The sequence below is a fragment of the Haliotis asinina genome, chromosome 6 (assembly GCF_037392515.1).
Source record: "Haliotis asinina isolate JCU_RB_2024 chromosome 6, JCU_Hal_asi_v2, whole genome shotgun sequence".
Classification (NCBI taxonomy): Eukaryota; Metazoa; Mollusca; class Gastropoda; order Lepetellida; family Haliotidae; genus Haliotis; species Haliotis asinina.
The window spans coordinates 27,337,242-27,353,600 of NC_090285.1; the positions used below are offsets into that span (position 1 = coordinate 27,337,242).

The following is a 16,359-nucleotide window of genomic DNA, read 5'->3' on the forward strand; positions in this document are numbered from 1 at the left end:
GCTGTTCACGACAATGGGTTTGAACATTTTCGGCAAGCTGTTTTTTATGCGATTGAGCTCTTGTTTGCTTGGAATCACATTGTTTTCTCACAAGCATTCCTCGATCAAATTCCCTGTCCCTGCAGTGAAACAATGCGACCCATCACACCTGCTTCCTCAGGTCTTTCAGCACCAAGTTGAATTCAGCACCCAAACACTGTATTTCATGTGTCAGCAAGGGAAGACCATGTGTCTCTCTTTTACAAGATTTCTCTGTTGGTGCTGCAGTCCACCATGCCGAACAACCAGTGATCGAAATAACGGCCTGCCCGACTGCCCGTGGCCGGTAAATTTTGAGTCGAGCTGCCTGAAAATTCTCTCCACCAGCCCGATTGTCTGGCTGAAATTTTTAAGGTTGACCTACTTTCAGTTCACTCTCAGGACGATCATTCCATTTTAGTTGTCACATCATGTTTTGATTTAAGAAAGATGAATGAAAGCTACGAGTATATTCCATAATTATACATGGACAACTCTTCAGCTGGTGAAGATAGCAATAGGACACTAAAACTGGCTGGCTTAGTAAGCTACACTATGACTGGATATCTGTAGAAACATGGTTCAATAAGAACCAATCAAAGAGAGGGTTACTTATTCATTTGTACTTGTTACAAAATGTAAGTTAAAAAGGTGGGCAGGCCTTATTGCAAAAAAAGTAAGTAAAAACGGTGAGCAGGCAACTTTCAAGATGGGCAGGCAACACTTATAGGCCACCAGCAGGGCTATCAGGTTTAGTTGAAAAATTATTTCAATCACTGAGAACAACATCAATTCTCCTTGCAGTTTGCTGTGGTAGGCGCACAACCAGTACGGGATCTCCGAGGGAGGATGTCTTGTTCACACGCAGAGTCTGGCAAAGGATGACAATGTGGTCGAACATGTCCCGATAGTAACCTTGCAGCAGGTCAAGCACAAAGGCCAGTCTGACTGCACATGATCATGCGGTGAGGATCGCAAGACAGATCAGTAGATGACTTGCACGAATCTCCAGTTGTCTATGTTCAGTTGCACTTCCATGATCACATACAAGAAAAAGATCAATTTGCCTTCAGCTTGAGCATTCATGGCAATCTGGACGGTGATCCCCTCGCTGCCATTGTCAATGCGACGTCCACTGCCATGCAGCCCTGTTCAACCACAGGGCATACTTATTACCCGAGTGACATGTCAGCAAGATTGATATCCTTGGCCACCTTGTTGGTTTCCAGTGTGCGTTTGAAAACCAGGAGCTTTTTTATCCTGTCCCACTGCTGGTGAGCCCTCATGCCTTGGCTGAACAGCTGGTTGGGCATGCCCTTGACAGTCACTTCCACTTTCGTGATCTTGGGGTTGGAAAACTTTTGGCCCGTTCGTAGTCCTTCATGGGAACAATCAAAATGCCTTTTATAGATCACACGGGCATGTTCAGGCTGATGTTCCACATGTTGCTCTCGTCCTCGACGATCGTCCAGTGCCTCAGGCCTCAGGACAACTTTCCCGAGTTCTGGTGGCGAGTCTGCCAGGACCAGCTCTGAGTTCATGACCATGTCAAACTACAGTGAGATGTCAGTGGCGTAGCTGCTGTGATCGCAGTTCAGGGTGCAAACAACTTTAACATAGTTGTTGCAGGAGAGTGCGTATTCCAACCTGTCACCCACCCAGTGCCGCCTGGTAAAATGGCATGTGTCCATCGAGCAACTCAGCAATAGGTTTTGATCGATCATGCTCGGATTGTTGGTGACGGTCACCAACTGGCATATAGCTTTGACGCCAAGAGGTTCCCTTAGCTTTCGGAAAGGATCGAGCTTTCATCCGTACATCTTTTATGTCACACACACTGAACCCCATATGCTTAATACATAAAAATGGATGACATTCTGATGGACGATTTCAACATTCTGCCGGACAACAATGAAGGAGCATCGACGGACACTTTGTCCACAAGCAGTCTCATGAGATATCAACTCTTGGAACAGACCGCGAATAATTATTATAACGGTCAATCTCATGCACAACGACACAAGAAAGTCACTCTCTCTGTTGACTCTGGTGGGAAACCACAGCGTTCGATTCCTTCGCTATGAATTGAACTTCAGAGATTATGTGGCACACGTCCCAAACAACTTCAACCATCCTAGATCTGGAAAACGTCAGGACCAGACTTTACAATATCCCCATCGGAGAAGACGTGCCCCAACAAATCAAAGAAACATCAGACAGCTTCAACAAAAATACTGCAGGCGCATTGGGACAAACCGTTGCCCACTAGAACTTTACGGTCTAGACGAAGCCTTGAACTAAGGCATCACCATTACCTGCTTTCTGATGGCTCTGGGGTTTATTGTATCGGCCCTGGTAGTGTCCCTCATGGGAGGTAGAGCAACAACGCCAATGCCAATGCCAAACAAAAAAAATATAAAGGCAAAAAATCTGTAAATAGCAAAAGGCACAACCATAGGCTGAGATTACTATTTCTATCAAGTTTGGTCTACAAATATTGAACGGTTTCTGAGTTATGCTCCGGAAATAAAATGATTATGGACGGACGGATGGACGGACGGACGGACGGACGGATGAACAGACAAAGCGTCGACTATATCCCCCCGCATTACATACCGGGACAACCCCAGAGGTGCAGTTCAGATGGGGCTCTGAACATCAGAAACTTATTCATGGCAATTATCATTATAAAATGCTTATGTACATACAGGATCTTGATCAAAATGGCCCTTGGGGATTGACCATCCCCAAGAAAAGTGACCATAAATCTAAACTCAATACTGGGAGGATGAAAGAAGCAGAAACAAAACCTCACAGGTCAAAATCTGCACAAGTATTTGACATTTATGCACAGATGATCAAGTTGATTGCCCTACTGTGTCTCAGATGGGCATATTTACGAGATTTACAAGAGGTATTAAAACCCCTAAGATCAGGTTTAGAGTTGAAGAAATGTAAAGCAGTCTCCCTTGACAAATTGCTATTCATGATTCTTATGCTCTTATCAGTGGGTTCACCAGTGTAGTGGTAGATCTCAGGACTGGAAATACAGTAAAGCAAGTTTGAGTAGGAGTAGAAATGGAAAGTTTTGCAAGTCAGCACCAGGGGTTGATGCAGAGGTTAAATTAAACCTTTGGGGAGGACTTGTCACAGTACCGCTATCATGTATACTACTAATGGCTAATCTCAATAGTGTGAGAGACAAAATGAAAAGCACTACATGCCTTATAATTGAAGAATTTAGTTATATGGGCAAACAGCTCAAAGCAGAAGTCTAGTGTAATCTTCTCCCCTCTGATTGCAGCTGCCATGCTCTGACCAGCATAGCACCCCATCTGTCTGGCCTGGGACCACAGTCGCATCTACAAAACAATGACAAAAGTTAAAGAATGTGCACCTACATGGCAACATGCACATCACAGCTCTCCTGGAGTGTGTACATATAGCCCTTCCTCACCACTGGGGGTTTACATAAATAATATTTCTACCTTGCAGTCATAAAGGACCTTGTTCTGACTTATTGTTAATGATTGTAAGTTGCAGCAGTATCACAGTCAGGATGTATGTGGTTTCATGCATCCTGCTTAAGGTTTCATTGACACAAGATGGATGTGAGAGGTCCAGAACCTAATGGCAGAAGAAAACTCCAATGAACACCCTGAGTTACACAGCACCAATGATTTTGTCTGCAAATTTCCACCACACTGGCAAATCGTGGCCAGTGTGCCTCATTCACACGACATGCCAGTGCACTTCTCAGATGACTTCCTCTAGCAGCAGGAAGCATGTGATCCACTACATCTTACAACACAGCAACTCAATTATCTGTAATGAGGTTACCTTTAAAAATTCAATAACCACAGTATCATGTGCTTACAAAAGTAGTCTTTAACATGTCAACATTTGATACAATTTCAATACCATGACCATAAGAGTTCTTCATAGGGATTTATATTTGTGTCCTCCTCCACTTGAATAGTGAGTCAGCATTATCAGATGCGTCACCTGCTGCTGTCAGGCATTAGCAGGTGATGGCCATGTTTCAATACTTAATGATGAAGGGTGCCTGAATGAAAGGGTACATCCCCAATACCTGGAACCAGTGCTTGGAGTGTTCCCATGAAGCAGTGCATACATCACCAGCAGCATATACGTCAGTAGCAGATGTTTCCATACAACTGTTGACTTCAATACCTCCATCAGCTGACACCGACAGCTGCAAATAGAACATGCCTTGTCCTTGTCCAACAAACTGTTGACATTCCTATTGTACTACACTGTAAAGCACACACAGAACCATTCAATGAAGCTCAACCAACCTTATATTTGTTCAGTATCATATCAGGATGATGTGTTTTAAGTGGAACACTTCATAAGCTAAAGGAAACAATAAAGAACATTATTGAGCTGTACTGCGTAGAAATACACATAAATATTACATAACAATAAAACATGCATCTCAGTTGGAAACATCAACTAAAGTTGCTGTAAGTATTGTTATCAAAAATTTTAATGATTCAAAATTTATAATACTACTTCTATTACACTTCCATACTTTGGTAGTCACCACATAATACAAATCCTAGGATTTTCAAGAGAAGTCTTCATCACTTTCAGTTATCCTTAAGTAGTTATGTGGATAAATCTTATACTACCTCACTTCCACATCACAAGAAACATCATTTCTTTCCAAAAATCAATTATCAAACTAGAAATAGGTTTAAGAGCAAGTTTTCCAAACTTGGTCAATGAAAATGTGAATTTTGAAATATAATTGTGATAACAAATACTGTATGTATTTACTGTCTGATGTGCACACATTATCTACATTATACTAATATAACATTTACAGCAATGCTATGGCAGAAAAGACAAAGTATCTCTAACAATGAAAAGTTTGTTTCAGGATTTTAGAAGGGCTGCTGTAAACAATGCCTCAATCAGTCAACAAACAATTCCACCAGGAACTGATGTAGATAAACCAATTACTAAAACAGACTTCACACTTAAGTACAGGTACACAATGAACACTTTCGTAAGCACAGTAAAAACAGCAATAGTGAGTGAGTATATTATAACTGTGAGAAAACCTTTAAAGCTGGCTGCTCATTAGACATACATTGTTGCATATAGTAAAAATACACAATATTACTTCAGTGTTCACCTAAATATCAGACCATACATACTTTGTCACATAACCAAAACACATAATAGTTATGTCTACAAAAACAGTGTTTTAACTAAAGGCAAGGTACAAGGTACTAGTGTCATGTAAGCTTTGACCTCATTTTAGGTTTAACATAAAAACATTATGAACTATATAAATAAACATAATCCTTATAATCCAACAGGAGAAACATTATCCTGATACAACATTATCAACACCACTTATTTACTTGTCACTAATAAACTTATATGTACCCCATGTAGGACCTCTTTTGAAATCCGGTTTTGGATTTCAATTAACCTATTGAATGTAAACATATCTACTAGTTTACTGATTATCTACAAGTATGCTCTGAAGAAACTGCAAACTCACAAGTGAAAAGCAGGATGTTTAGATGGACATAAGTCCAAATTGTCTTGACATCTAGACACACTTGGGTGGTAGGGTACATACCAAATTGTCACCTACAAATGGCTGTGTGTTGGGGACCACACCTGTTGCACTGATGATGAAGTCACAGCCGTACACTTTCCCATTGGTAAGACGAACATATACTGGCCAACTGTCTGCAAAATAACATTTCACACTTTATTTCATCCTACATGTAAAATAGTACAGGGGTCACAAGGGATGTGAAGAATAGTATGTCATAGTCCAATGTTTAGCCAGAAAACCTCTTTATAAAGATAAACGGAGAAATAAGGCTGCACAATCTGTACATCCACATGTCACCAGCTCAATAGCCATTCATCAAACTGTTGCAAACATAAACATTATCCAATACACCAAGGTTTTACACTTATGATGACTATCATTTTAACTGTACAGTATAAAAGAGTGCAGGAACATTAAACATCATAATATATTGCTTTCTATGAAATATGATAATACTTTTTGCTTTTGTTGTCCGGATTGCTCAAGTTCTTTATGTTCTGTAAATATAACATTAAAACAAACTGTAATTCAATGACATATTTCACTAATATGGTATCGACTAGTCAATCTGAACTATACATGGTTCCGACGTTCGCGACAAGCTCCGCCTATAATGCTTACTGGTGCTACCTCCCCCAAGCTTTCAGAAGCTGAGCTGTCAAAATGGCAGATACACTGGCAGGCACTGATTGCCTGTTGACAGTTCCGAACACAATATCAACTGTATTTTCACAGATAATGCTATTTCAACACAGAAATCGAAACAGAAAGGCTTGAACTATTTCTCCCAGGGTTATGTCCATGACACACGAGTCTATAGCCGTGACAACACCTCTGTCATTGATGCCAAGTGCTGGCGGTCAATGTCAAAGAATCAGAGGTCGCATACCCTCCATTTCAGGATTGACATAAGCACTGAGAAGATCATTGACAGTTATTGTTCTTGTAAAGCAGGGTAAGTATGTCATCGATAAGAAATCGGTAAATCCTCACTTACAGTCAGAGTCTGATACATCATACATAGCGTAGTGACCATTCATATTCTGTCGCCTGGTTATGACTGTTATCTTGAGTTATTTCTAGTTTTATTGAAGTTTGGCAGCAGAAATATCACGAGCGTTTACACTTTTGTATTTACATATACTATCCGTAAAAAGGAAACATTTTTTTTCATTCAGTAAGTATAGAATTTAGATTGTGATTAGGCTTAGATAATTATATGTTCATTTTGATAACAAAATATGAAACATGATACTGGATAAGACTGCCATGGATAGTTTTTTTCCATGGGATAGGGTATAAATGATATATTCTCCCCTGGAAACATTCATCCACTGCTTGGGCAGTGTACAGCTATGCACTGGGTATACATGGTAATTTGTTCGGGGTCCTGTCGACCAATCACAGATCGGTGTTCTTACAAAAGGTAGGATATTGTTAAAATCTAATTATTTTAGACATTTAAATACTTACCTTACCATAGGTCTATAGTATATTACCTTAAGTTTCGCTTGGTAAGAGATCTGACAGAGTTGAATTGCTATTTGCTTGAATGGCTACCTCGCAATCAACGACTGTCATGATACAGAAGTATCTTGATCTCCCCACAGCGCATGCACGCAGACTCCATGAAAACTTCACTTTTACTTCCCAGTCCGATGAGTCCGTCGTGGGGAGGAGCATCCAGCATTGGGAGGGACTAACCGCCTTATGGTAAGATAGGGTTAGGGTTAGGCAATGATCTTCGCCACTTGAGATGAGTAGCCCTTGGCCCCCAATGTCCTTCGCAGATGGTCCAGGCGCATGGATGAAACCGTGCCGGATCCGCGTGCAGTGTCGGACTGTGGGGATGGTGAAGCAACTAGTCCCACTCTTGAAGCCGGAACGGATCTTTTCCTGCGAGACGGCACAGCTCTGGGAACCACGTCCTTGCTGGCCACCAGGGCGCGACCAAAAGCTCACCTCACCGTGATCTTGAGTTTCGCCACTACCACTGGTACTAGCACTGGCGGAGGGAAGGCATACGCGTCCAGTCCCCCCCATGACATGACATCAACAGAGCGTCAACTGCCCAAACCAAGCTTGGGACAGTGCATCAGCTAGCACATTCCTGCAGCCTGGGATATGACGAGCTCTGGCCTCGATGCCATTTGTGTTTAGAATGCTGGCTAAGCGGAACATCTGATCCAGCAGGGACTTGGACCTCGTTACAACCACTACCTCCAGCTCAAGACTGTTGATGTGCCTTCGAGCCGCCCTGGCACCTCCAGCGCTGACTGTAGCTCCGGCGTACAAGGCGCTGACAACCTGGATCCTGATGAAGACGCAGGGACATCTTGCGTAACATGTGAGTTTTCCTCTTCCTCACCACAGCCAGGAAAACTTTAAACTCTGCACTTGTCAAACCTGTACACATCGCACAACGCTTCTTCAGGGTGCACGACACCATAGCACAATCCGGACATCAGGGGTGAGGACTTCTGGCTTTTACACACCATGCACAAGTGTCGTCTCATACACAACTACAATAACAACACGCAATATCGATGTGACAATAAGGATAAATGAAGAACACCAATTCACCACTTAATGGACTGCTCCACTCACACATACAGCAGCTGCTTTGCAAATGACAAGTGAAATGGCTGCCCTTCTGATAAGGACAGCAAAATTACACTAGACACAGCAACATCTGAGAAAAATTGAAACACAAAAGCTTAGATACAGCAGAAGAATTATCAACAGAAACCAATTCGCCGACAAACAAACCGATCCGTGTAAAATAACGGAGGCAAAATCGAAAATAGGAGACACACGACCGTGTCTCGTCCAAGGTAGTGTACGATAACGACTTTATATGTTTTAACCAACAGGAAGATTGAAAAATATTATCTACCACAACACCAAGAACCTGTAAAAGGAATCAGTGCAAAAGCGTAGTAAATCAAACTTTATTAGCTGAAAAAAGGTAGCAACTCAAACACGTCTAGACAAGACGACGCTTGAAGTAAAAGTGAAGTTCTCGTGGAGTCTGTGCACATGCTCAGTGGGGAGATCCAGATACTTCCGAATCATTACAGTCGTCGTATTCAAGATTGAATACCAATTCAACTCTGTCAGATCTCCTACTAAGCTAAGCTTGAGGTAATATGCTATAGACCCATGGTAAGGTAAGTAAAAAATATAGTGTATAGCTTATTACAAGACAATGCACATAGTGATCTCAATGTTTAAACTATGACTAGCATAGTAATATGAACTAAATTGTGATGTCTGGTGATATTTAATTTATTTCTTCCTTTTATTCACCTGTACTATCTAAAGAGAGAGTGTTGAATGGCTGTGTGGCTGAATATCCTGCAGTCTTCATCTGTATTTCATCTAACACCTGATCCACCTCTACACTGTACTCTACATGGATGCTGTGGCACACCTGCAAAATACAAACTCACCACTGACCATCTGCAACATACAGACTCACCACTGATCACCTGCAACATACAGACTCATCTCTTCACATCTAAGCACCCCTTACATCTAATCAAGAATGTCTTGTAATATTACTATTGAAGTTGTCTTCCTATCTCACCATTAAGCATGTTATGTTCCTCAATGTCCATACAATGACACTTCAATAACACATGTTAATGACCCAACAGCAAAAACAGATTTGTAGAATGACATGGAATCTGTATGGTGGCTGATTTGGGCCATCGCTTTCTTGCCTTAAATTTTTCAGGCGAGAAGGCGAGAAAGCGATAACACGAGACGAGAAAGCGATATCATTGTGCGAGAAAGCGATAGAGCGAGAAAGCGATATTACCCACAATTCAGTTCTGTCTGTTCATGAATGACTACAAACTGGAGCTTAATCGCTATTCGTAGTTTCTCAATAGTATAAAATGGGTTTCAGTAATGTTTTGGGCATTGTTTGACTTGACATTTAGAGAAATTTAAGATAGATGTAGACTTTTCCTTTGCAATACTATTTGAATGTGAAATACCGGAAATATTCATATTGGGAAGCGACAGAAGGAATTACATATTTTACGCCATCACTGAACTAGAATTGTCTTAACCAACTTAATGACATCAACCGATTATTATTAGAGGGGAGGGGGGTAATGACAAATAAGGCATTGTGATAGCACTAGCGCAACCTAAAATGGTGTATTCAACCACATCCAAACATTCATCCTAAAATAAAATCACTGCAACAACCTCATTAAGTGAGTGAGATTCGATTTACGTCACTGTTAGCAATAATAAAAAAAGCTGGAACCATTTATGTTTTTCTTGGTTATCAAAAATTACAGCTGTACTTTCTTTGATTCCTTCAAGATGATAAAATTTATTAACTGACGATCTTCACCTTTATGAACTCTGTCTAAATCGCTCCTTCCCAAGAAATGAAGAGGTGCCCTTGACAGTAATGCACCTTAAATTGGTACCTAAATGTAGAAACAGAACCATTCCACAGTCAGTGGTCTAACCTAGGCAAAAGGATGTAGTCCAACGTTTGTCCAGTCAAACCTGAAAATACACAGTATACACTACGCAGTTAAACGCTGGGCTAACTAACCATAGAGAACTTTGAGAGGTATTTAGCAGTTGGTGTGCTGAACAGTGTTAGTGGGGACAGTTCTATGGATATGCAGCTTCTTTATTATAATATAAGCCACATTTTGGTGAAGACACTGTTATCAAGCATGTGATGTACAATACTGTAAGAAACGCTTAAGTGAGTGAGATTCGATCGATTTATGTCGCTCTTAGCAAAAATCCAACCAACTGGAACCATTAACAATGATGCATGAAGAAGCCAAGTGCCCATGGCCATGTAAATAACACCTCTTTGCTCTGTATCACGTTTATCTGATATCATACACATCATCACTTAGAGTATGTTATAAATATATTATTGAGACAGTTTAAATGGTGTTTATATGTCGAAAGTTGATGTGTAAAACATTCCGTTTGCCATATCTGACAGCGTCGTAACTTATAAATACACTGTTTTACCTATCTCTGTATACATGTATTACATGTATATATCTCAAAGGGTACAGCTGTCATGGTCCCGTAGCATTTGATAAGATGAATGGTGACACATGTATCCAATTAACTTTTTTTCAGTCTGTAACATTTTCGTTGTCAGACAAGGACTTGAAACTCATTCAATATCTGTCATGATCTACCTGTAGTATCCTAGTATTTATAATTTGGTCAATTTATGTCAAAACTATTCGAATCTAATGACAGCAACAGATGACATGCACTGGGTTGGCGGCAGTCTGTAAATAATCAAGTCTGGATAAGACAATCCAGTGATCAACATCATGAGCTTCGATCTACGCATTTGATCATGAGCTACAATGACGTGTGTCAGCGAGGTTGACTACCTGTTCCCGTTTGTCACCTCTTACAACAAGCATAAGTTGCTTAAGACTATTGCAACCTCAATCTTGTTCCCTGGTAAAATGGGGAGTATGGAAGGTACTGGTTGCTATGGCTTTGCGGGGTATTATCACATTTCCTGATACTCTTCTTTATGGCGTAACGGCAAAGGTGTAGCTTTAGCCCAGGGAATAAAAAATCCTAGTAAAAAAACCTAAAGGGAAATATTTATTTGGAACACATTTGTATTGCTTTCATCAGGTGTGTGAAGAAACTATGAAACAGAAAGCTATATACAAACATTTGAAACAACCGTGATAATCCATGGCCTTGTTAAACTTTTCATAGGCTTTCAAAACACTCATTTATTTCAACAAAAACACTTTCGGTTTCTGGAGTTCTTGTTGGATTGGTTTATTCTCTTTTTGACGGCACCTTCATTGGCTGCACACGGATTAGGATTAAAGGTCGGCAGAGGCAGTCCAGGGATCATCTCACACTCCTGAGTTCGCTCACATGCTATTTACTCTGAACACAGTTCATAATAATTAGTGAACTCAGTTATCATCAGTAATCACCAGTAATCAAATATGACGCGGCGAGACCAGCTATAAGAGAGAATTTTGACTTTCAATGTTGCATCTACCTGACAATGCCAAACTAAAGGTGGATTCATTTATCAATGACTTGAAGGAACTCGTGACAGTAGATTATAGACCAGTGCCAACCTTCTTCCAAGAAGAGAGAAACAGTAAGTCTTGTAATCATCATTGCAGATATTGATATTTTCAGCTGCCAGTCACCAAAATATGTTCAAGTTGATTAACATCATCAAATCTGAACAATGCCATACTGAAGTGACCTTTCTGAAACTGGAAGCTGGTGGCAGAAAATATCAACAACTCCACGGGAGGATCGACATCCAGAAATTAGACTTTTAACTGACACCATCTCACCACTTGTTTATGGTGACGCAGTGTCCCATCTGGTGGGATTGTAAATTGAAATGCGACTACATAATACGTGAAGTATATGTACATTTATGTGTGAGTAATGTAAAGTTCATGAAAGTGTCTGTGATATATTGCATTTTAAAATGTGACTGTGAAGTCTTTAAGTAAATTTTCTTCCTATGTGTAAATTTAAATGTGACTGTGTTAAAGTAGGGCATGACAGATGATCTCTGCCTAATCTGTTTATTTTAAGGATTAGAATGGTCCATCGTTTTTAATCCCATAACAATAATGCCGACAAAATAGAGAACAAGTTGTTGGATTATTGGCTAGACAAGTTAAAATATTAATTACAAAATTGCCATAGAACTTTAAAGCATATGCAATTTATTCTATGCGACTAAAACAAATGGTGATTGATCTTCCTGTTGGGTTTGGTAAATATCGCTTTCTCGCTCTATCGCTTTCTTGCTCTATCGTCTTATCACTTTCTCACTTTCTCGCCTTGTTTTATCGCTTTCTCATGCTATCACTTTCTCGCTCTATTGCTTTCTCATCTAATGCTATCGCTTTCTCGCCTCGTGTTATCGCTTTCTCGTCTTGTGCTATCACTTTCTCGTCTCGTGTTATCGCTTTCTCGCTTCTCGCCTCCAAATTTTAAGGCGAGAAAGCGATGGCCCAAATCAGCCACCATAAATCTGTCATTAAAGCACTTTTCCATATGATAGTTCAATTGTTCACTGCTGCTGCAGACATTAGCAACAGACATGGTCAAGCCATGATCCGAACCTGTGCTGCCCCAGTCATCTGTCTGCTGCTTGCCCAGTCAGGACCAAGAGCTCCACCATGAGGCCTCTCATCTGTCCTTGGTTTGCTGTCTGGAAGGAAAACAGACAGGTGCATTATAGCCCCTGATCCCAAGCAGATACTGGTACAATGGGTGCAGGGCTGAGACGGAGTGGGAGCCTCACCGTTATACAAATTTAGTTCTAACCCTTGGGAATATGTTTTCTAGTGATAGCAATATATATTTCACAGCTTTCAGTTTTAACAACACTTGTATGTATGTAATCAGTTGCAGGATAGTAGTAATTCCAGGTGCTGTTCTTAGCACTCCACGCTAATGCTGTAGATGCCATTGTGACAGCTCTGTAACATTGTGAGAGAGCATGATGTCCAAGTTTCATTTTCATGGACTGCATGTTCATAGACACCATGTCTACACTGTGTAAGTACTTTCCTCCTGTGTGCTTTCTCCAGTCATAATTTTTTTTTAAAAATATGTAATTCTAAATGAATGAATTCTGAAGCCACTTTACATATGGAAACTGTGGGGAAGTTTGTTAAGTCCAAAATATGAAAACATGTGGCTTACATAAGTTATTCAAAACTTACATTTATTGTTTAGAAAATACAATTATCAATCCTGCATATGATTTAGCATATTATATTTTTAGCTTTTAGCCCACCAACCAAACAGAAAAGGCTCTATTTTAAAAACCTTTTATTTGCATATACAACATAAGTTTAATAAAATATACAACATTCATTGATACAAATTACATTTGGTGATTTATCTTGTCTCTTTAACATTAATGTTTCAGGGGCAAAATACATTTTAAAAAAAATGAAAGAAAATTCAAATGAATTTTAAAGAGGTGTCTCATTGCTCCTGGTACCGTTTTAGTAGCTTGATTTATAGATAACACCCAAAAACACATTTTTTTAAGAGTGATTAATAATGTTTGCTGCAATATGAAAATGGATGAAAAATTAAAAAATGTTTTAAAACAGAATTTCAATGTTCAATGTCCTTTTTTTCTAAATATATCTCATACTTTAGTTCTTTTCTACATTCTTGAGTATACTGCAGAAACACATTTAAACAATAATACTTTTCTACAACTTGATATTTTAACTATAAATTGTATATTTACATACTTATCCTATCTCACGTTATGCATCTCTCCTCCTCTCTTCGACCCAGCGCGGAAACGTGCTGTCAGCTAAGTTGAATCAAATCTTCTTGGCTTCTGACCACCCGACCTCTGCCCCTGCTTCGAAACTACCCCCCCACAGACACACGCTGGACGGCAGTGAAAGGAGGAGTAGTCCGGAGGCTCAATTAGTTTATCGCTCACTACCGATCTCCCTACTTACCAAGGTGAGAAAGGACCTAGGAGCGAACACTTCAAAAACCGTTAGGTAATCGGAATTCAACGCTTCACTGACATGATTGCTCGGAGTGTTGTTCATCTCTGCATGTGGACAAGACTGCCCGCACAGTCTATCCAGCCATGGGGAAGACAGTACACCATGCCTAGTTCCCTAGGTGAGAACGATCTAGTCCATTTGAACAAAGTACATAAGATATGGATAACATCGACATCGATTAATATGTACATAGCAAGACCAAGAACGCGGAGATGCTTATCTGCGTGGGCAGGTCGACAAACACCTGTTGCACCAGGACCAATGGACCAAACTGACGAAGGCCTTCAACGTCCATGACTGATACATCCCATAGGTAATGAGCGGAAACACAGTATAACTTCCAAAAGCCACCCTCTATGATGGCTTGCAGTGAACAGTTCCTTTGGAGAGCCATGGTGGAAATGAGCGCATGTGTCTCATGACACTTTGCGAACTAAGGTGTGGCAACTTCACAAAGACGTGGATTGTGGATCTCAACAAGAAAGCCAAGGTTGTATGCGATACTTCTGCTTTGGAAGCCGTTGAAAGCGGGATGAACAGCCTCTTGCGTAACCTGCGGTAGTCCTTAGAGGCGACTAAGTATATCCTCAATGCCCAAAATGGGCACAAGGATAAATCTTCAGTGTCTTCTGGACCCAGGATAGATGACAGCGGAGGGATACTGAAGGTACGATCTCGGTAACTGGTTCTAAACAAGGAAATCCCACCTTAAGCCAAGGAACACTCTAGCATGTCGAGACCTTTCAAAGTGTACCCGCAAAAAATCCAACGCATGTAACTCAGTAGCTGTAGCCAAGGCCAGAAGGAAGAAGGTCTTGAAAGAGATATGAAGAGGTTCATATTAATTTGATGTATGATGAGCCAAGATAACGGATAAGTCCCAAACCGGGGCTGAAAACTTCCGTGATTGATCTGCTAATTTATACAATCTCCTCAGAGACTGGAGCTCAGGGGCAGTAGACAACTTTACTCCTGATGCCGCTGCAATAACTGTATTAAGTGCGGCAAAGTAGGTAGATAATGTAGCACCCTTCAACTTCCTAGTAGACCTTAGGTGTTGAATATACTCTGCAACCATCTGTGGTGATGCTGTCGTGGGAGACATAATGCCCTTCCCTCTGCAATACAACTCAAAATTCTTCCACTTGTCACCATAAAGCGACCTTGTGGATGTACGTGGTGTCAGTAGAGACACATTTAGAATAATCTTTGGCAATTAATGACCGATGCAGATGGAGTGTAGTGGCGACCAGTGTAGTTGATCGGAGTGCGGATGCACCAGTAGATCTGACCGAACAGGAAGTGGCACTGGATCTGGATCAGTTAGCTCTTAAAGATCTATGGACCAAAAGGGCGCGACCAAAAGCAGTGTCATTTGCAGAGTCAAACGTAAGTTGAGAAATACACATGGAAGAAGGGACGCTGGCAGACACGTGTAAGCGTTGAGACCGTCCCACGGAATTGCGAAGGTGTCTAGTCCCCAGGCTAACTGATCCGGAATCAAAGACACACACAGCGGCAGGTCTATAGTCGGCTCTGTCAGTGGGAGGCAAACAGCCCTGAACACCTCTGGATGCAGCTTCCATTCCATTGGGGACGGACGCTTCGGACGTGACAGAGACCCCGTCAATCCCATCCGACTGATGTACCAAACGACCGCTGCATTGTCGGAACTTATCATGAGAGGCAAACCTTTTAGTTGCACTCGCCAATGAGTGATTACAAAACTTAGGTGGTGAAACGGCTCTAAACAAACTCCGCCACAAACGTTTGATTCTTGCATCCACCATAGTAGATGAGAATGAAACTCCCTGGGTAACATGATCAATGTGGACAGGTCGCCCTTCCTGATATGAGGAGCAAGAAACATTTGCAAGGGTCGAAGCTAAAGTTGAGCCCTGAGAATGAGAGCCTGAGAAGACGACAATAACCCCAAGAGCTCCTGCCATTGCTGGGCTGAGAGAAGGCAAGGGGAATCAGATGTAACATCTTGTCGAACCTCTCCCTCGGCACAAAAGGTTTGCTGGCCTGAGTGTCGAATACCAACCCATAAACTGCAGACGGCGATGCCCCAGAACAGGTTGTTGGATTGCGAATTGCCATATCAATTCCAAGAGGTTGAGCGAACGCCACATCATGTTGTTGAAACGCTTCCCCGTGAATTTAATCGCTATG

General features: G+C 41.1%; 1 protein-coding gene across 1 annotated transcript in view; it reads right to left on the reverse strand.

The window, feature by feature from the left end:
• Positions 1-16,359, reverse strand: part of LOC137287024 (pyridine nucleotide-disulfide oxidoreductase domain-containing protein 1-like) — a 43,239-nt gene that overhangs the window by 6,192 nt on the left and 20,688 nt on the right. Inside the window, exons 8-12 of the mRNA XM_067819121.1 lie at positions 12,760-12,848; positions 8,930-9,053; positions 5,639-5,751; positions 4,112-4,234; positions 3,243-3,380 (exon numbers count right to left, since the gene is read on the reverse strand). Coding sequence (XP_067675222.1) covers positions 3,243-3,380; positions 4,112-4,234; positions 5,639-5,751; positions 8,930-9,053; positions 12,760-12,848 — 587 coding nt within the window. The remainder of the gene's footprint in view (positions 1-3,242; positions 3,381-4,111; positions 4,235-5,638; positions 5,752-8,929; positions 9,054-12,759; positions 12,849-16,359) is intronic.